This window comes from Meles meles, chromosome 18 (genome assembly GCF_922984935.1).
Source record: "Meles meles chromosome 18, mMelMel3.1 paternal haplotype, whole genome shotgun sequence".
Lineage (NCBI taxonomy): Eukaryota > Metazoa > Chordata > Mammalia > Carnivora > Mustelidae > Meles > Meles meles.
In genome coordinates, this window is record NC_060083.1 from 1,711,385 (window position 1) to 1,732,546 (window position 21,162).

The 21,162-nt window shown below is 48.2% G+C and overlaps 2 protein-coding genes across 7 annotated transcripts in view; one reads left to right on the forward strand and one right to left on the reverse strand.

Annotated features, from left to right (window-relative positions):
• ULK2 (unc-51 like autophagy activating kinase 2) overlaps positions 1–3,997 on the reverse strand; it is an 87,832-nt gene extending 83,835 nt beyond the window's left edge. For 5 of the 6 annotated variants that reach the window (XM_045984289.1, XM_045984285.1, XM_045984286.1 and 2 more), the window contains exons 1-3: positions 3,864–3,997; positions 2,603–2,695; positions 1,439–1,480 (exon numbers count right to left, since the gene is read on the reverse strand). In XM_045984289.1, coding sequence (XP_045840245.1) covers positions 1,439–1,480; positions 2,603–2,695; positions 3,864–3,953 — 225 coding nt within the window. In that variant the 5' untranslated portion in view covers positions 3,954–3,997. Of the gene's footprint in view, positions 1–1,438; positions 1,484–2,602; positions 2,696–3,863 lie in introns of those variants that run through there. The other variant, XM_045984288.1, reaches the window with a different exon arrangement.
• Positions 3,998–4,101: 104 nt separating this feature from the next.
• Positions 4,102–20,392, forward strand: LOC123929331 (translation initiation factor IF-2-like). The gene is made up of 3 exons (XM_045984873.1): positions 4,102–4,692; positions 4,749–5,440; positions 19,711–20,392. The coding sequence occupies exons 1-3, from the start codon at positions 4,102–4,104 to the stop codon at positions 19,877–19,879; spliced, it is 1,452 nt and encodes a 483-aa protein (XP_045840829.1). The 3' UTR covers positions 19,880–20,392.
• The last annotated feature ends 770 nt before the right edge of the window (positions 20,393–21,162 follow it).

Below are 21,162 nucleotides of genomic sequence, written 5' to 3' on the forward strand. Positions count from 1 at the left end.
GCCCCGCATCGGGCTCTCTGCTCAGCGGGGAGCCTGTTTCTCCCTCTCTCTCTGCCTGCCTCTCTGCCTACTTGTGACCTCTCTCTCTGTCAAATTAAAAAAAAAAAAAAAAAAATTTTACAACTCTGTGTGCTATTTATCTGCCCTGGTGATTCCAACGCTAGAAACTGAATGTAAAGAATCCAAGCTATGTTCAGAATTTATTTATTATCCTCATAGCACTTTCTACAATGGAAAAAAATGAAACATCTTGTAACGTGGGTTTAGTTACATACTTCGTAGTATGATAGGACTATGTGAAAAGTCACTACATGCAAAAAAGCAGCACATGAAGGACGTTTTGTCCTTTTGTCTCATAGTCCATTTTGGGTCACCCCACTAAAATTAAGCACACTGAAAGCAAGGACTTTGTTTTATTCCCAGCTTTATTCCTAACCCTTAGAACAATGCCCGGCACATAGTAGCCACTCCCAGCTTTAGAAAACAAATGAATTGAGTCATGGAAGTGTGCACAGAAAAGGTTTGAGCCAGAAACACATACAGCAGGCTCATATAACACGTCCATTTACTTTACTGGGATTCAACTGTCCAGACTAAGAAAAACAAAAGAAGGAAATAAAGTAAATCAAGCACCCTAGTCCTAGTGAGAATCCTAGTGAGAATCCAGGGAGAAGCCAAGTCTGCTGCTCCCCCCCACCCCCCCACCCCCCCGGCAGATCTCAGATCACCGTGGCTCTCACACAGTGGGACCACACTAGACAAGAGTGATTCTAGAAATTTAAAACACAATGTGGCCCCTAAATATAAGATAACGACTTATTCTGGTGCTCTGCCCCTCCCAAAATAGTAATTTTCTCCAAAATTGGGCATTTTAAAAGGATTTCCGAGGGGAAAAATGTTGCCTTAGAAGAGAACCTCAGAGCCTTGCCTTCCCACCTCCAAATAAAATTCAACTCTCCTGTATGCCACGGTGATAAACCCAGATATATCAGGTGATGAATCTGTATGCTTTTTTATTTTTTTCCTAATATCTTTACAATTAACAAATGTTGCTTTTGCAGTAAAAATAAAGCTCTAATTTTTAAATGGCCCACAACAGTCCTTTCTACATTTATTACAGAAATGGTAGGGGAAAAAAAGAAATGTTAGATCTGGCATCAGTATTCCTCTCCTTGACCTAAAGCAACACTACTCCTGTAGTACAACTACAACTAAACTTGTGCAGGACATTACTCTCTCCTACCCCTCTATGCTACTTTAAATGGTTTTTTAGTTAATAAACATGTAACTCAAACTATATACCTTTCCAACAAGAATAAGGCCATTTTCTACTTCTATTACAACCCACTTAAATTTGTAAGAAATAGCAAATTCTTTACTGACATGCAAATTTAAAATAATAATAATAATAATAATAATAATAATAAAAAGGAGGTACCTGAACATCATAGAGTGCCACAATATTTTCATGCTGAAGTTCCTGTTAAGGAAATGGAGAATTTAAAATATTTGTGATCGCTCTAATAAATATATCTTAATATGCAAATAAGTACTAAGTGTCAAAACACATAACACGTACTGTATACTCTTTCTATACACTACACTTCCGTTACTGGGCTAGAACAGTTCAATCTACAAAGAATAAGAGGAAATGTGCCTACTCAAACTACTGAAGCCCAAATGCTTCTTCACCAAGATCGTTTCTTAAGACTCTTGACAAGGCGAGTACTCTCATTGACAAAATAAATGTCACAGTTAGTATGACCAGACTCTCTGGGGGTCTTTCGAATTCAATATACATATCTAACAGCAATAAAGGCATGAAATTCCAAAGTGCTTTTTAAGAGCACAATATCTGCCTGAAAGAAAACGAAGGATGATTCTTAGCTCAGAGAGCTGTAATTCTTACCAAAGAGCTCTCCACAGAGTAGTAGTTTTGAGGAAAGCTGGTGGTGTGAGCGCTATGTTCACATCAGCTTGGGGAACACAGAGTTGAATACACCTAAGCCAGTTTCTTCATTGCGCAATTTTTCAGATGTTCTTTACTGAGCAAAGTGCTTTGTGGCTCTCCAAGAAGTATGCAGTAAACGGGATTTTCCACATGTATTTGACTGGGTGACCATTTTTTCCCCCAAAGCAGCTCACTTGGATAACATTGCTTGTGAGTGATCTAAAAAGACCACTTCCAAGGTAAATAAATTTTTTTTCGATTTACAAGGAAAAAAGATTCTCTTTCCCCCCAGTTACCCCCCCCAATACTTAAGTGTCACCTGAAAGAGATTGAGAAAAGGGCTAAAGAACGGATAAGAAGGCTGTGCCTCTTCTCAAACAGTAACACAATAACTAGAGAAAAGAAGAAATTAGAGGCTAAAATCAGTCTTCACAGAATCCCTCTAAGGGCTAGCCACAGGCCACAAACATCTATTCTTAAAAATAGCTTCCGAGTACTCAAATGTCTCAAAAAACTGAGCGTGCAAAAATGAGAGCAACAGGTGAAAATTCTCAAACCCGGCTCCAACGGCCAAAATTACTAAAGATGTCATCATGCATTGATTTAAAGTAAGTTTTAACCCAGTATGAAATACCACATAAAGCAACATACCTTTAAGATCTTAATTTCCTTCCCAAGCAGTATTTGTGATTTTGACAAGTTCTTTTTATTAATACTTTTAATAGCTACCTCCCAATCAGTTTTCTGAAAAGGAAAAGTAGTGTTACTCCGGGAAACTGTTTTACGGAAACATCATCTACAAGGTGGTCTTAGCAAATTCATAAACACCGGCGGGCGGGGGCGGGGGGAGGATATGGAAAAGAATCTGAATCTCCAATAGGAAAAGGATTTCATTAAAAGCTAATGTCCTACAAGACAGCCACTAAAAACAGTAACTATGAAGACCCCATAGTAACCAGCAGGAAGTGAAACAAAGGACAAAGTTTACAACCAACTTTAAGTTACGGAGAAATGCAGATAATGCTCTGGAAGGCGGTACTGGGTCGCCTGGCAAGATTTAGCCCTCTTTCAATGACTTTCCGTTGCGTGTGCAGTTTTTCTCGTATTAAAGCAAAGTGGTTTTTCTTACTCTGATAAGCAACAAAACCCAGCCCACTTTTAACAGGCCCCTCGCCAACAGCAAGGATTTGATTATTTCAACCGCCTCTGATTATCTCCACTCCCTCGGGCTCTTCCCCAGTGTTTTAGACTCGAAAAGCCCGTGGGACCCTGTGTGCGCAACAGCAGGGGCTTTAAGTCACGTTCGAGTTTGCGTTCATGTTCCTGGGACGGGAAGGTGAAGCGTCCAGCCCTCTCTTGCGCCCGCCGGTCGAACCCCACGAGGGAGGGTGGTTCGCGGCTCGTCCGCGCGCGGAGGAACCGACGCCGGGACACGCGACACCACCCCGCCCCGAGTTAGAGAACGTCCCGGGCTAACGGGAAACCAGCCCGTTTTCCGCGGGGTCTGCAGCTGTCGACCTCAAAGGTGACAAGCCGTCGCGGCCCAGGGCGCGGAAAACCCGAAGGCGCGTCCACGCCCGAGCCCCGAGCTGGGACTCGCCTCCCGGGCACATTCAGGTGGAAAGGCACGTCCCCGCGGGCCAGGGCGGTGAGCCCCGAAGTGCACTCGGCGAGGAGGAAATCAGAGGCCGCGGCCCGTCGGTAGGTGGAGCGCTGCCTGGCGGCTCCGGCCGCCCAACACCCCGCCCGACCCAAACAAGCCCGCGACACTGACAGCGCGCACAATGGCAGGCCTCGCGGCGGCGAGCCGACCCGGGGGGCCTAGGCGCCCGCGGCGTCGCCCAGTTTCAGGACCACCCCGTCCGGCCGCGGCCCGCTAGACCCCGGCCTCGCCCCCGCCGGAGGGGCTCACCTGGCGGTGCCGCCCCCGGAAGACCACGGCGAAGGCCCCGTGTCCCACGAGGTCCCTCTTGCTGTACTCGAAGTCGCCCACCACCTCCATGGCCGCGCCCCCGGGGCATACAGCGGGCGGGCGGGCGGGCAGCGGCGGCGGGGCGGGCCGGGCTCAGCACCGCGGGCCCGCCGGCCCGGAGCGCGCCCGCGGGCCGCCGCACTGGGGCAGCCGCGGCCCCCGGCCCGAGCGGACACTCATGCCGAGAGGCCGGAGCGGAAACGGGGAAGGCCTCCGCGCGGGGCCGGGGTCAGCGAGGCCTGGCCCGGCCCCGGCCGCTCCTCATGCCCCGGCCCGCCGCCGGCCGAAGGCTCCCTTGGCGAAGCGGCCTCGGCGCGGCCCGGCCAGGGGCGTCGCAGCCGTCACTGTGCGCCCCCGGAGCCGCCCGCGCGACCGGGAGAGGTGCGGGGCTCGGCCCTCCCCATCCCCAGCTCGTCCGGCCGCGCCGGCCCCCTCAGCCCCGGGTGCTGCGGCGGAGGCGGCCGCCGCCCTAGGAGCCGCACAACCACCGTCCGAGCGCGCCTCCCTGCCTCGCAGCTGCGCCCCACGCCCAGGCGCGCGCCGGCCGCTCCCGCGCCGACTGCCGGCGCTCCGCGACGTCAGCACGTCTTGTAGGACGCAGCGCCGCCGAGGCCCGCTCCCTCCGCCAGGAAAAGGAGTGCGCGCGGGGCGCGGGGCGCGGGGCGCGGGTGGCGGCGCCGCCGTCGAGGCCGGTCCCCCGTCCCTCGCCCCGGCGGGGAAGGAGGATGCGAGCCGTTGGGAGCACAGCTCGTTACGCGCTGCAGCCTTGGTGCTGGGCCTGGAAGCAGATCCGAGCCCGCCACGCCCCGGGCTGGAGCCCGCTAGGAGGCGGGCTTCGGGGAAGCGGGTCTTGAACCCCCGAGTGCAGGAGGGACCGGGCGTCGCTTGTGCAGGACAGACCCAGGGACCCCGTCGGAGCGAAGGGTTTCCCCGCGCCCTCTGAAGGCGGAGGCCGCGCAGCCCCGACCTGCCTGGGGTTACTCCCCAGGGTCCCTGAAGGCGAGGTCGGGCGGGGGTTGCCCATCTTGGTCCCGGACCTCTGCGGGCCGTCCTCCCGGAGCAGGTTCCCGCAGCAGACCGGGGCTGGATGCGCTTCCGCGGCCCGATCGCCAGCAGCCTCCGGCCGCCCCAGCTGGAGCGCAGGCTTCGGCCGGCCCTCAGGGCGCTCGTCTCCACGGTCCCTGCGGTTGGGGCGCCGCAGACCTTGGGCGACGTTCCTCCAGGAAGAGGAAACTTGAAAATACGCTAGAAAACGCGGACCTCATATATCCGGCTGGGTTCGGTGGTTGCGCGCCTTTGCGCTCAGGGGACCCCTTGCGCCGGGGTCACAGCTGCCGCCCCAGGTGCACCGCGGCAAACCGACCTGAAGGCCGCACAGAGACCCCGAGGAGCTCCAGCTGGGACTTCTCCGAGGAAGAACCTCGCTTCCTCAGACCTTCAAAGCGCAGGGTCTTGGAACTCTTCTCTCTCCTGGGCACACGTCCGTCATTCTTCCCCGGCCTCAAAATCGAGCCCAGGTCAGTGCTGGACACTATGGCGATCGGGAGCCTTCGACAGGGAAAAGCAAATGAAGCAAACAGGCACAGACACACAAATTCATCTGGAAATGATTCTTTCCCTGTTTGAAAACTTCTTTATTGTAGATATTTAAATATGGATATTGAAATAGGGTATAGGATTTTTTTTTTAAAGGATTTTATGTATTTATTAGAGAGAGAGAGAGAGAGAGGCGCAGGATCGATCTCAGGACCCTGAGATCGTGACCTGAGCCAAGAGCAGAGGCTCAATGGGCTGAGCCAGCCAGGTGCCCCAGAATATAGGATTTCATGTGCCAATCCCCCCCATCACCACCAAAAAAAAAAAAAGGTCTTCAGGAATATGGCTGATGGGCTGTCGGATTCTGAATAAGTTACTTATAACTTCCTGTGACTCAGTTTCCTCACTTGTAAAATGAAGATAGTCATTGCCTCATCAGATCCATTAAGCGAGCTGAGAATGTGAAGTGTTTAACCAGTGCCTGGCTTATCCAAAGAACAATTTAAGCAACTGCCCGGTGAGCAGAGTGAAATCAAAGCTATAGGCGGTACTTCCCAAATCCCAGACCGGTGCCTTCGGGACGGTTCCCCCTTCCCTCTTCTGCGTACTCCCCCAGTAGTTCTCCTGTGAACAGAATCAAAGCTCTTCAGCTCCAGGGATGGACCACCTATACCCACATAGGGGTGGTTTATCTGACACATGTCTGGAGAATTCTTCCTATTCTTTCTACAATTCCAGAATTGTTTCCTGCAGGAACAATTAGCATACATTTTCTGGACAGCAGGGAGCAATGGGGAGGTATACATCCAGACTAGGTCTGACAGCCTTTCCCACGTTGTACTTGGCAGTCAGCATCTCAGGGAGCACAGGGGATGCCCTCCCAGGCTCCCCAGAAGTGGCCGAAGATGCTGCCTTCAGGGTCTGTGTGCTGAGATGCCCCTCTGGGGGTTAGTACCAGCCAGGAGCAGCACTCTGACTTTCCTGCTGGTCACCTCACTGTCCCAGATGAGGACAGGTATACCCTTTGTCATCTAAGTCAACGGATATTTTACACATATCTGGTCTTGGACCTTTTGTCATGAGATGTAATTCATAACCTAGCCTTGTTCACAAGGTCCCATCCGCTAGGAGTTGAAGCTAACTATAATTAATATATAATTTTGAGCTGTTTATATTTAATGTCATTAAAATTACATCCCCAGGGGCACCTGGGTGGCTCAGTGGGTTAAAGCATCTGCCTTCGGCTCAGGTCATGATCTGAGGGTCCTGGGATCGAGCCCCGCATCGGGCTCTCTGCTCCGCGGGGAGCCTGCTTCCTCCTCTCTCTCTGCCTATCTCTCTGCCTACTTGTGATCTCTGTGTCAAATAAATAAATAAAATCTTAAAAAAATTACATCCCCACACTAGGACATTACAAATTTGACAGAGAGAGAGAGAGAGCACTAGGAGGGGGAGCGGCAGGCAGAGGGAGAAGCAGGCTCCCTACTGAGCAGAACCCTGCGATCATGACCTTAACCGACTGAGCCATCCCGGTGCCCCTCAAACCCAAATTCTTTTTTTTTTTTTAAAATTTTATATTTATTTGACAGAGATCACAAGTAGATGGAAAGGCAGGTGAAGAGAGAGAGGAGGAAGCAGGCTCCCCGCTGAGCAGAGAGCCCGATGCGGGGCTCCATCCCAGGACCCTGGGAACATGACCTGAGCTGAAGGCAGAGGCTTTAACCCATGAGCCACCCAGGCGCCCCCAAACCCAAATTCTTTTTTTTTTATTTTTTTTTTTAAATTTATTTACAGCATAACAGTGTTCATTGTTTTGGCATCACACCCAGTGCTCCATGCAGTACGTGCCCTCCCTATTACCCACCACCTGGTTCCTCAACCTCCCCCCCGCCCCTTCAAAACCCTCTGGTTGTTTTTCAGAGTCCATAGTCTCTCGTGGTTCATCTCCCCTTCCAGTTTCCCTCAACTCCCTCTCCTCTCCATCTCCCCATATCCTCCATGCCAAACCCAAATTCTTAAGAAAGGGGTTCTGCTTGGCCCACCTTAGTTGAGGTGCACTGAACAATCTTCTTAAAGCCAGGGACTGGAGATGAGGGAGGCAATCCAAGCTGTGTAACTAGGACTGTTCAACACCAAGGCAAGTCCGCAGGTGCAGCAGAGAGGCGGGGCAGGGGGTGGAGTGGGAGGAAGGTCAGAGAGATGCTCCCAGAAGAAGGGACTGGACGGACAGCCCAGAAAGTATTTACCATGGGTCAAATTCAGGCTTTCTTCAGGAATGGAGGCAAGGGGGATTTTAGTTTGCTTCAGAAGTCACTCAGCGTGACTAATCTGAATCACTTTCATTGGTCTTAATTTGTCCAATTTAAGTCGGTGTGTGCGCATGCGTGCAAATGTGCCTATTGAAATGCGTCGTGCTAGTTAGTAAACTGCGTAACAGTAACCCCAGTGAGAGGGGAAATGAATTCCTAACATAAGTTCTAGTATAAACTTCATCAGCCAAATGGTGTAGGATGTCATGGTGAGAAAAGGGCCTCTTGGAAAAGTGAATGTGAGGAACGTTCGCAGCCCAGTCTCCTGGGCAGGGAGGTACTGAAGGTCTGGGAGAATCGTTTATCGTTCTCTTCAAATGACATCATTGCTTCTATTTCCGTTCTCTTGTTTCTACTCTGATCCTGCTGCTGAGGCTTTGAATTCTTGGGAATAGTTAATATGCAGGGCTTTGGTATTTATACATGCATGAATTCATAATAAAGTATTGAAATAAACACATAAAATGAAGCGACAATAAGACTTGGGTATATTTTGTAAAGCTTTTAGGAAATATCATAGCCACAATTCTTCTGAATCATAAACAGACATCTCTTGGAATTATACCCAAAATAGGCTTCAGCCTAGGAATTTGCTGGTAATATGACAACAGCAAGGAGAATCTTTCCATATTGTTCGAGAACTGGAATAAAATTTGCATTTCTAAAATGACAAACGGTTTGATTATTTCACCCAAGATCCTGAGTAGCTTATTTTTGCTATTGCCGTAACTGTTGGACCCAAATGGTGCTCACAGTTTGGATCATTAAGAGTTAAAACTGCTGGTGGTACCTTGTGGCTCTGTCGTTAAGCGTCTGCCTTTGGCTCAGGTCATGGATCCCAGCGTCCTGGGGTCAAGCCCCGCATCCGGTTCCCTGCTCAGAAAGAGCCTGCTTCTCCCTCTCCCACTCCCCCTGCTTATGTTCCTGCTCTTACTCTCTCTCTCTCTGTCAAGTAAATAAATAAAAAAAATCTTTTTAAAAAAAAGTTAAAACTGCTAAACATGTATTTCCTAGGAACGGCCGTAATGTTCTGTTCATGCTAACAGGCAAAATACAGGATATTTGCAAACATCGCTGAGATAAATTGCAAGGAACATCATGAGTCCGTTTTTTCCAAATAAAGCAATTGAAATATTAAAACTCCTAAAAGAAATATTTTATCGACGTACCCTTGTGATCTAGAGCTTTGTGCCTTCATGTGAAACACGTATCGACTGAAATGAGAAAACCCTGTTGCAGGTGGGTTTGCAGAAACAGGCGCTGACCCGGAGGTGGGCGCAAGGTGATTATTAGAAATTAACACGGGTGGCAGGACGGGGTGGGAGACACATTGGCAGAGAGAGAACTGGGATGCAGGCTTGACCAAGCCAGGGCCGCGGCAGCAGAAAGCTCTGGAGCGAAGCCTCAGAGTTGACTTACATTGAGCCAGAATGCCGAGCTCACGTCATCCCCTGATAGGGCTGAGCTGCAGGTGTGACCCCCATGGGCCAGGCTGCTGTCAGGCCTGAAGGAGCAGAGAGCCGAAGGTTAACCGAATTTCCCCAACCAGGCGGTGCATCCTTCCTCCCTGAGTTCTGGGCAGGACGTCTCCAAGTGAACTCCAATGTTTTGGAAAACGTACGGGTCAGGCTGTACAATTTCTGTCATTGTCAATGACACGCCTATTTTTTCCCATACAAGTCTTTTTGCTTTGCTTTGTTGTTGTTAAAGGAAAAAAAAAACAAACAGTTTATTCTGGAAACTTTCAGAGGGCTGCTGTGCTCCATTTGTCCATCTGTTTATTTGTGCAAAAGTACCAGGTGCTTGCTGGCTTAGAAAAGTTATGTGGCTCTTGATCTCGAGGTCGTGAGTTCGGGCCCCACCTTGGGTGTAGAGATTACTAAAACAAATAAATAAATTTTAAAAAGGAGAAGAAGAAGAAGAACAACAACAACAACAACCAGGCTGCTAGGGTGGCCCCAGAAACTAAGCTTTGAAATTCTTCTGAATAGTTAGAATGCCTCTCTGAGGCTGAGTATTGGTTCTCTTGCCTCTCCTCTTTCTTCCCAACGGCACCTGCCCACCGTCAATCAGCGTGTAGCCTCTTCAGCCACACACTCACCCACTCATCCCCCCTCCCAAGAGGCACTGTGTTGGGAAACCAACAAGGGAGTGTGGTGAACCAGGTCCCATCACCCCAAGACCAAGGACCCTAGGGCTCTTCTTCCCCTGGTGGGAGCTGGACGGGAAGGGGAATGGGGCAGATGGCAGGGATGGGGTAACCAGTCCGGAGGACCACAACCCTCCAAAAAACTCCCACAAACAACTAGCAAACAAAGGCACAAACCATTCCCAGTTCCACTCATTTCCTTCTCCCAGCGATGGGCCGGCCATCCTGGATTCCATCCTCTTTCTTCATAGTCTGGGAGTCTGGACCAGAGGGTTCAGGCTGGGGGCAGACCCCCTTGTGTCCCGGTTACACCATTCCCAACTGTGACCTCCATCTCCTCCTTGCTGTCTGCCTCTTGCTCATCTTCATCTGGCTCTCCGGCGGCCCTGCCCTTTCTTTGGGTGATGCAGGAATCCATGTCCCTCTGAACAGCCCGCTCCACTCTGGAAGTGGAGGAACATGGTCTATAGCTCTGGGCTCATGCGCAGTAGACTCCCATCCTCCTGAACACATCACATCCATTGGTCATGAGCTGCCCCATAAGCTCCCACCTTATCCGGCTCCTGGTCCCAGCTGGTTGGTAGGTCAAGGTCCAGCGAGTGAGCCCTTATTTTGCAGAGGTGTGCACTGGGGAGGAACAGCTCCACTGTACCCAAAGACACTTGGCCTTCTCCTGGCCATACTCCCTCTGAAACTGTTTTCCATATCCGTCTGCAAGGCTGGCCGGGGACCCTTAGGGTGCTGGTGCTTCTCCCCCAGACCTGCCATTACCCGGCCATGGACCCCACGTACACGTATCTTAATCCTGTACTTACAGTGCATAATTGAAGGCTTGGAAGATTGTTTACTGGTTTTTATAGATGATGTGATACTAACGGGAATAGCCTCTAAAAATCAAATCATAGGGGCGCCTGGGTGGCTCAGCCATTAAGCATCTGCCTTCGGCTCAGGTCCTTATCTTAGGGTCCTGGGATCGATCCCTGCACTGGGCTCCTGCTCAGCAGAAAGCCTGCTTCTCCCTCTCCCACTCCCTCTGCTTGTCTTCCCTGTCTTGCTGTCTCTCTCTCTGTCAAATAAGTAAATAAAATCTTAAAGAAATCAAATCAAATCAAATCATATATTGAATTTGAAGGTCAGCGCTCCGGAAAAATGGTTTCCTTGAGGAAGATGCGTACGAAAACTTCGTTTGGTTTTGCAGATGTGGTACCAGTGTGATGCGAGGGAGAAAGCCTAGCATTTCAAAGTTTTAGAAAACTTTCAGATGTTTTCGTGTGATGCTCAGTCACTGTGTTCAGTCACCACTGGATGACGCAAGACATTTGCAAAACAAGTAACGCACTTCAAATCTTCCCTTGATAAATGTCCTATTTACTACCCTGTGTAAATAAACAGCAGGGGGAAGGAAATAAACTATTTGAGAGCAGGGATTGAAATAATGACGGCAGGGGCGCCTGGGTGGCTCAGTGGGTTAAGCCGCTGCTTTCGGCTCAGGTCATGATCTCAGGGTCCTGGGATCGAGTCCCGCATCGGGCTCTCTGCTCAGCGGGGAGCCTGCTTCCCTCTCTCTCTGCCTGCCTGCCTCTCTGTCTACTTGTGATCTCTCTCTGTCAAATAAATAAATAAAATCTTTAAAAAAAAAAAAAAAGAAAGAAATAATGACGGCAGGATGAAGACTTGGATCTCGATAGGCAGCCTGTGATCCTAGAATGACAAAGCAGTTAAAAAACTGTATCAATTGGAGCGCCTGGCTGGCTCAGTCTATAGAGCGCCTATGGGGCGCCTATCTTAATCACGGGGTCGTGAGTTTGAACCCCATCAGGGGGGTAGAGATCACTTAAAAAAAAATTCAAATGGGTTGCCTGGGTGGCTCAGTGGGTTCAGCCTCTGCCTTCAGCTCAGGTCGTGATCCTGGAGTCCTGGGATCGAGCCCCACACCGGGTTCCCTGCTCAGTAGGGCATCTGCTTCTCCCCTCTCATGCTCTCTCTCTTACACTCTCTCTCAAGCAAATAAATAAAATCTTTTAAAAAAATAATAGAAGAATCAGTGCTTTACGAGATATTGTTGAAGTTGCGGGATCAATTCAATGGTCCTCAAAGTGTGGATTCCTGAGGGTTTCAGGCCATCTCAGGGTCTCCATGAGGTCAGCCTGTGATGTCTTCCAGTATTTTCATAAAAATATGAGTTGCCCTTAATGTTAATATTGGCACTAAGTGCAAAAGCCACTTTTCTCAGTAAATTTGTTTTGGAAAATAGTTATTTTTATTACAATATGTTATTTGTATTCACTTCTAATGGGCTTATTATTGTTGTCTTTAAATAAATTAAGAAAAAATTTATTTTGTGTTTCTTAGTTTTAATTTTTAATACAGTAAATATGTTGGGTCTTAAAGCTAAACAGTTTGAGAACTGCTGGATTAATTAAGTCCAGGATAAAAGTGATTAAACATATAAATCTAAGGACTGGAAACTATGACAAAGGAGCGGGGGAAAGAGAAATAAAGAGATACGGTATGCAATTAGAAATAACACAGGGGTGCCTGGGTGGCTCAGTCAGTTAAATGTGTGACTCTGAATTTTGGCTCAGGTCATGATCTCAGGGTCATCAGATCAAGCCCCACATCAGGCTCTATGCTGGACATGGATTTTCTCTCCCTCTGCCCCTCTCCCCACCTCTCTCCCTCTCTCTCTAAAACAAAAGAAGAAAGAAAGAAAGAAAGAGAGAGAGAAAGAAAGGAAGGAAGGAAGGAAGGAAGGAAGGAAGGTAGGAAGAAAGGAAGAAAGGAAGGAAGAAAAAAGAAAACAAAGTATCAATCCCAAGGGAAAATCTTGGTTGTTTAATTACATAATAAGGAAATTATTTAATACACAAGTGATAATTATAGTAAACTTTTAAATCTATGCTGAAACTGTTCAAATGATGTTTTGGCCTCACGGATTGGGGACGGACAAAAAGTTATAAAATTATGTCAATAGATTCAATAAGACATACCAATAATCTTATATATACTTGATAATAAAGATGTTGAATATTTTTTAAAATCTCTGAGACTGGGGCGCCTGGGTGGCTCAGTGGGTTAAATGTCTGCCTTCTGCTCAGGTCATGATCTCAGGGTCCTGGGATCAAGCCCTGCATCGGGCTCTCTGCTGGGCTGGGAGTCTGCTCCCCCCCACCCCCGCCCACCCGCCTTCCTCTCTCCTACTTGTGATCTCTGTCTGTTGAATAAATAAATAAAACCTTTAAAAAAATAAAATAAAATCTCAGGACGCCTGGGTGGCTCAGTTGGTTAAGCGGCTGCCTTCGGCTCAGGTCATGATCCAGACGTCCTGGGATCGAGTCCCACATCGGGCTCCTTGCTCGGCGGGGAGCCTGCTTCTCTCTCTGTCTCTGCCTGCCTCTCTGTCTGCTTGTGCTCGCTCTCTCTCTCTGACAAATAAATAAATAAAATCTTTTAAAAAAATAAAATAAAATCTCCGAGATTGTTACAAGGATTAAGGAAGGATTAAGAGTTAATATTTTTTTAAGATTTTATTTATTTATTTTACTGAGAGAGAGAGGGCAGGGAAGGGGCATAAGCAGCCGGAGCAGCTGGCAGAGGGAGAGGGAGAGGCGGACTCCCCCATTGAGCAGAGACACACCCCCCCAAGCAGGGCTCCATCCCAGGACTCTGGGATCATGACCTGAGCCGAAGGCAGACCCTTAACCAACTGAGCCACCCAGGCGCCCCAACAACTTAATTAATATTAAGAGACATTTGATACTTATTAAGAATATTGAAATTATTCTCAAATTAAGAACACTGAAATACCTTATGACTTCCAATTTAATGGAGAATCCCTAAGGAGTGTTTGCTATATTCCCTATGGTTAAAGCATGGTCTGGACAGAGCCCTCATTTAACCAGTGACAGTCAGCCACATCAGAGAAATGATCATCCAACAATTTCAAAACATTAACAAATCACTCACGATTTTCAAAGTAATTTAATAAATTATGCTACCTCGTATATGTGCTGGTAAGAAGCTTTGTGGTATATTGTTTCATTTACTCAGATAATAAAACAGGATGCTTAAATTTATTATTATAATTGTATATTAGCATATAACATTATTTATATTAAATACTGTTAGATATTTTTAACATCACCCTGGATACAGAAATGATTAGGTCCCTGTCCTCAGTAGCCTCTCAAGGATGAATAAAAACTGGTTCAGTAATCTACTGCTACATTGTAACAGTTAGTTGCTTAAAACAAGAAACTTTTTTTTTTTTCATATTTTACTTATTCGACAGAGAGAGACACAGTGAGAGAAGGAACACAAGCAGGGGGAGTGGGAGAGGGAGAAGCACCTTCCCGCTGAGTGGGCAGCCCGATGCGGGGCTCGATCCCAGGACCCTGGGATCAGGGCCTGAGCCGAAGGCAGACGTCCAACAACTGAGATATCAGGTGCACCACTTTCTTTTTTTTCTTTTTTTTTTTTCCACTTTCTTTTTTTTTTTAAATTGCCCTCTGTTCCTTCCATGGGTTAGGAATTTGGATGGGGCCCATCAGGCATGGCTCATCTCTGCCCCCCATGGTATTGGTAGTGGTGGCGTCACTGGGCTGGAAAATCCAAGACAGCCTCTCCTGGTCATGCTTGACCAGCTGCGTCGGGAGGGCTGGATTCACTCAGAGAGCCCCCCCGGTCCTCCTCCAGCCACTGCCTCCACCAAAGGGTAGCACCATCCCAGCTTGCGGGGTTAGTTTTATCTGCTTCGTGTAAGGCATCTTGCGCTCTGCGTGTGTATTCGAGAAACTTCCAAGTCGTCACTGGTTCATTCTTGTTGCTTTTCTTTCTTTCTTTCTTTTTTTAAGGGTAATTTCATCTCAGCTTGCAGTTTATTTATTTTTTAAAAATATTTTATTTATTTATTTGATAGAAGACATGGAGAGAGGGAACACAAGCAGGGGGAGTGGGAGAGGGAGAAGCAGGCTTCCTGCTGAGCAGGGAGCCCGATGTGGGGCTCGATTCCAGGCCTCCGGGATCATGACCCGAGCCGAAGGCAGACGCTTCATGACTGAGGCACCCAGGCGCCCCTTCTTATTGCTTTTCAATACTGCATGGTACGAAAACACCCCAACTTGTGTGTCTCTTCTGCTACCGATGGGCACTTAAATTATGTCCGGTTCAGGTCTATTACAAATAGTGCGGCCGTGAGCACTCTGGGACATGAATCTTGGTGGATGTAGGGATGCATTTCTGTTTGGCATATACCTGTAGTGGAGTGGCTGGGTCGTAGCATGTGTACTCAATGCCGATCGATGCTCAGAAAGTACATTTCCAAGTGTATTCCAGTGTCTACCCCCCCATCAGCCAAGGACGAGTTCTGGTTGCTCTTCTTCTCACCAATACCTAGTAGGGTCAGTCTTCTTATCACCTGGTGGCTCCGACTTGACAGCATCGGCCTCCTCCCCTTGGAGAGCTGTGGCCCCATTCTATGCTCCACGGAAATCCCACAGGGCTGGTGGCAGGGGCAGAGGGGCGCCCACCCCACCCCCCACCTCAAGGGATCCCAACTTCCTGCCCATCGGTTGGACAGACGATGATCTGAAAACCGGCGGAAGCACAGCTGGGGATATGGGTGATGGTTCTGTTCTCCCAGGTCCCTCAGAGTCGTGTGGCATCCCCGGACCCTGAAGCAGGAGACCAGAACCCACATCCCGATTCCTTCCTGCTCTGTTTCCCCTCACCCTTGTTATCACATACCCCAGATTCAGCTCCGGACACGGAACATGAGTCCTGTCCCAAACGCATCAGCCCGTTCACACCTCTGAGATGTGGCTGCTGTTGGAATCCTTCTGCCTCAACCAAAACCTCTCTCCTCTCCTTCTTAAAGGCTCAACCCAAGTTGGAAAGCTGGAAAGTTCTTCCACATTCCCCGGTCCTTTCTGGATCTCCTCATGGCAAGTTCCCTGTGTCTTGCATCAGGGTCTTTGCATCTGCTGTTCCCTTAGCCTGGAACTCTTTTCCTTTCACATGGCCAGGCCCTCACCTCCTTCTTGTCTGTTTTATCCCTTTGTCTCCTAGTGTCTGTCTGCTCCCACTAGAAAGGAGGCATTCTGGGGGCAAGGATTTGTGTCGCTTACTTCTCTAGTCCCCGCGCCTAGAGAACTGCCGACAGAGAGTAAAGGCTGTTTGTTGAACGAATAAATTTTGTCTTTTGATTTACCCGTCATGCGGTGGCAGGGCACTTCCACAAGCCAGGACGATCGTTGAAGGCCGAGCTAGAATTTGAATTAGAAGCAGCTAATCCTATCTAGATGGAGCCCAGCGAGACTAAGATGGTGTTTCAGGTGAATCTGGAAAGTGAGTCAGGTGTCCATGAGGAAGAAAGGCTCCTCAGACAAAGTTAGCAGCGTGTGCCCAGATCCAGCAACCGTTCAGTGGCCCATAGGGCTGGGATATAGGGATTGAGTAAGGAATGAAGGAGCTGAAGCCAGAAGGTGAGGAGTGACACAACCTTTCTTCACTCAACAAATATTTGTTTATTACCCGGGCAAGAGAGAGGTTTGGGAGCCATGAGCGAACACGTATGAAATAAGGCAGTGAGAAGGGCTGAGGCAAGCGGAGAGAGGAAGTGGGAGCCACTGAGGCATCGGGTGGGAGAGTACTAAGACATCTTCCCTGATCTTCTTGTTCGTAATATTCATCTTTACTTGTAACAAAAGCAATAGCCATTCCTTGTAGAGAATTTTGAGAAGACAAGGGACATCTAGTCTGGGCACAGATACCCATCATTTCTTGCCCCGTCTGTTTACAATTTTAGAAAACAAGAGGGATCGTGACAGTGTGCTTATTTTAAGCTACTTTAAGGTTTATTGATATATTCTCTTATGTAGATTTTTCTCCCCCCAAGTACAAAGTATTATGCTATACATACCAGCATTTCGTTTTCCTACTCTTTTTAATTTTTCTTCTAATTTTGCTCACCTCCCTCTTCTTCCCCTTTCACAAGCCACGTGTCAGCCTGTTACAGATTTTTCCCAGGCGAGTACGACCATATAGAAAATTATTTAAACAGATGCCTATAAATACATACGTGGAAAACAGCCTTCCCGTATGTGTCAGAGCTTGACAAACACGAGATCATATAAGAGGCACTTTCCTGCATTTTGCTATTCTTAGATTATGACCTGATGGAATTCCTTCAGGTTAACTGGACTCCATCTAGTTAACCCCTTTTTCATGGTTGCAAAATATTCTGCGGTGTATGCCGAAGAAAACAAAGGCAGGAAGAATGTAACCAAAAAAGAATCATCTTACAACATGTGGCCCCCTGATGCGCGTCTAAGCCACGCGGGACACGGCGTCTCTACTAGGTCTCATGACTAATGTTTTGCTGGACAGTAAAGGGTAATCTTGTCTTGACAGTAACCAGACCTCCAAGGTCCCATAAACCTCACTTTCAGCGTACAGAAATTCCCCAGAGATTTTCTTATCCCAAACACCCTAACTAACTGGTCAATCCCTCCTCACAATCACAGGCGCACTTCTCTCTGCCCATGGGTCCTGTCCCCGTGCTTTAATAAAAGCCCCTTTTTGCACTGTGAACCTTTCTCAAGAACTCTCTCTTGACCGCCATGCTCAGCGACCCCACGTCAGCGTGGAAGCTGCAGAAGACGTTCGGTCACACTCTGGTGTGAACATTCACTGTGCCCTGGAGTGTGTGCGTGTGTATGTGTGCGTATATTTCCCACTAGAAACCGTGTTGCATTACATCTATACTTGATGTATCAAAGCCTTTACTTCTTGGAAGAGATTGCCAGGAATGGGATTGCTAGGTCTAAGGACATATGAATTTTTTCATTTTAAAGATTTTATTTATTTGAGAGAGAGAGAGAGAACGTAAGGGCAGAGGGAGAGGGAGAAGCAGACTCCCTGCTGAGCAGGGTGCCCAATGCAGGGCTCAATCCCAGGACCCTAAGATGATGACCTGAGCCGAAAGCAGATGCTTAACCAACTGAACCACTCAGGTGCCCTGGATATAAGAATCTTTCACTGTGATGGATTTTTCCAGACTGCTTTCCTAAAATACTACCACAGTTCCCATTTCTACCTCTTCAATGTTTTCCACTCTCATGGCAATAAAATAATGTTTTGTTTTTCTCTAATGTGATTTTTCCTAGAAACTAAGGAGTCTGCATGAAAAGTATATCTTTCATATACTTGTAGACCATTTGGATTTGCTTTTCTTGGTGATTTAATATCTGGCAATGTGTTAGAGGTCTTCATAGAACTATATGATACACACACACACAGACTTTGTCATTTGCCTTGAAAATATTGTTTTTCCAAATCTATAATTTATGTATTGGCTTAGTTTATGGTGTTCCTCAAAACACGTTTTTAATTTTCAAACATGTATCCTGCACCCCACCCCCGCCATCTTCTGAGTTTCCTGTGTGAGTTGGGAAGTGGTTTTATTTTGTTTGTTTGTTTGTTTTTTACATTTGATTTTTTAATCCATCTGAGATTTATCTTTTCCTAGGGTAAAAAGTGAAAATTTAAATTATTAAATAATAATTATTTAAATTGGCCAATAATTTAAATAATCATTATTTAAATCGGTTAATAATTTAAATAATGAATATTTAAATTATTAAATAAGGCACCTCCGTTTTGTGATGTCTCTGCCATTCCTTCTGCTTCTGTCTGCTGGGTTGGGCCCTAGGATGACCTTGACAGAGACGACGTGTACAACCGACATTCTGTAGGATGGCTGCATGGGTGGGGGGTTGACTCTAAGAGTCAAAGTTCAAAAGCAGCACGATGGCTCACAGCAGAATTCATGCAAGATGTCCAAGCCCTGGTTGGCTCAGCGGGTGGAGCGTGTGACTTCTGATCGCAGGGTTGGAAGTTCGAGCCCCACGTTGGGTTTGGAGATGACTTTTTTAAAAATGGAGCAGAGAATACAGAGATTTTTGCACATATACCCCGTTCCCACACACGCACGTCCTCCCCGGCTGTCCACATCCAGCCCCCGCGTGGGACACTCGGGACAAATGATAAGCCCACGTCGACACCCCATCCTTCTTCAGAGCCCGTAGTTTACATTAGGGCTCACTCCGGGGTTGCGCACTCTGTGGGTTTGGACAAACGTCAAAGCTGAGGAAAGCTCCCCTCTATTCCGTTTGCAGGAACGGGTGTTTGGATTTTGCCAAATGCTCTTTCTGCTTTACCTTTTGGCAGCCACTGCCTCAGGGAACTGGAGTGATGCCACTGGCTCCTGAGACAATCTCTCAGCCTGACCTCTGGCTGCTCGTGAAATCAGGCTTGTGTGAATTCTCTGGAGGGAGACTCCCCTTAGAGCCTTAGGGAGGACTGCGGGGCCCCCAGCTTCTCCTGGTGTCCCCTGCTCACCATCAAAGCCACACTGAGGGCTAACCTCAGGCCCACAGCTTCCACGAGCTTCCTTCCCGAGAGGCTGGCATGTCGGCGCTGTGGCTGACCTCAGACAGCTCAGAGGAGCCTGCTCTGGGCCCTGCGGTCAGGACAGAATGTTCACTTCCTTCTGAGTTGGGGGAAGACAGAAAAGCAGTTGTCACCGCAGTGGGGAGAGAAGGAAGGCTCCTTCCTTTGGCAATCACACAACCCCAGTAAATCCTCCTGATCAGAGATGCCGCGAACGAGGAGCCAAGGGCCCGCGTGGCCTGCAGGGTGTGCCCTGGGGGAGCGGCCTTGGAAGCAGGGTTACTGGAGAGGGGCTTTCTTTGCAACCATCTGAAGAAAACCAGTTCTTCGCCCTCTTCTGCAGAATACACCATCAGGACCTCGGGACTGCGTTACGAAAGGTTTCTCGAATCGGTGGACTTCTCTGCCACCAGCAGCTGCTGAAGAATCAGCACCTTCACTTCTGCAGAGGACACAGAGGCCCAGAGAGGGGAGGGAAATGCCGAAGATCCCACAGCAGGGACGTAGCATAATACCGGATAGAACCTGTTTCCATGCCAACAGCACAGTGCAGATACGGTCTGGCCTCCTGGGTGTGGCTTTTTCTACCAGCCTGAGGTTTGGACAAGTGGAGGAGTTCTCAGACTTCTTCAACTCAGGAACCCTTCGTGCCTCTTTTGGTGGCTCTTGAGCTTTGAATGATTCTTACCTATGCGTGGTTTTGCGCATCACGCGTCGGTGGTTTTGCGCATCACGCATCGGTGGTTTGGGAAACATTGGTTCATTGGGTTATGCTGCTCTTCCAAATGCTGGCACATTCGTCTGACGGTATTAAAAAAAAAAAAAAGTCGTATCTGTTAATCCGCTCGCAACAGAAATGCCTTGTAAACATGGGAAGCTTTCCAGGTCACGGTGGCAAAGACCGGTGTTCCAAAATTCTAAATTTTGCTTGAAAACTCTCATTCTTCTATCCTTGGCAATAAATGCTGTCAAGTGTTTTCCTCTCAGGGCCATTGGCTTCATTTGCTTTCCAGAAAATGTCTTTTAAGAGAGTCAGGTCTGGGGGCGCCTGGGTGGCTCAGTGGGTTAAGCCTCTGCCTTCGGCTCAGGTCATGATCTCCGGGTCATGGGATTGAGCCCAGCATCCGGCTCTCTGCTTAGCAGGGAGCCTGCTCCCCCCCGCCCCCCCGCCACCTCTCTGCCTACTTGTGATGTCTGTCAAATAAATAAATAAAATCTTATTAAAAAAAAGAGAGTCGGGGCGCCTGGGTGGCTCAGTGGGTTAAGCCGCTGCCTTCAGCTCAGGTCATGATCCCAGGGTCCTGGGATCGAGCCCCGCATCGGGCTCTCTGCTTGGCTGGGAGCCTGCTTCCTCCTCTCTCTCTCTCTCTGCCTGCCTCTCTGCTTACTTGTGATCTCTGTCTGTCAAATACATAAATAAAATCTTTAAAAAAAAAAAAGAAAAAAAAAGAAAAGAAAACTTCTCTCCTTTCTCAGCAGACTTCAAGAACCAAACTAAAAAAAAAAAAAAAAGAGAGTCAGGTCTGAATACCCAGTTAGTTGGCTGTTCGTTCGCGGTATTCTGTGACGAGTGTGGCAGGTTCTGCCAACAACCCAAACAACTGCAGAAGTGCTTTCCCTGAAGGCCACTGTCATACTTGCTGTGCAGAACTGTTTTTTTTTTTTTTAAAGATTTTATTTATTTATTTGACAGAGAGAAATCACAAGAGAGGCAGGCAGAGAGAAAGGAAGGGAAGCAGGCTCTCCGCTGAGCAGAGAGCCCGATGCGGGACTCGATCCCAGGACCCTGAGATCA

Excerpts from the sequence above, each read along its gene's own strand:
- LOC123929331 (XM_045984873.1), top strand. The coding sequence starts at position 4,102 with ATGCCGAGAGGCCGGAGCGGAAACGGGGAAGGCCTCCGCGCGGGGCCG. Across the intron at positions 4,693-4,748 it reads CGTTACGCGCTGCAGCCTTG|GAGGCGGGCTTCGGGGAAGC; the intron begins GTGCTGGGCCTG and ends GGAGCCCGCTAG. Across the intron at positions 5,441-19,710 it reads GGCCTCAAAATCGAGCCCAG|AATACACCATCAGGACCTCG; the intron begins GTCAGTGCTGGA and ends CCTCTTCTGCAG.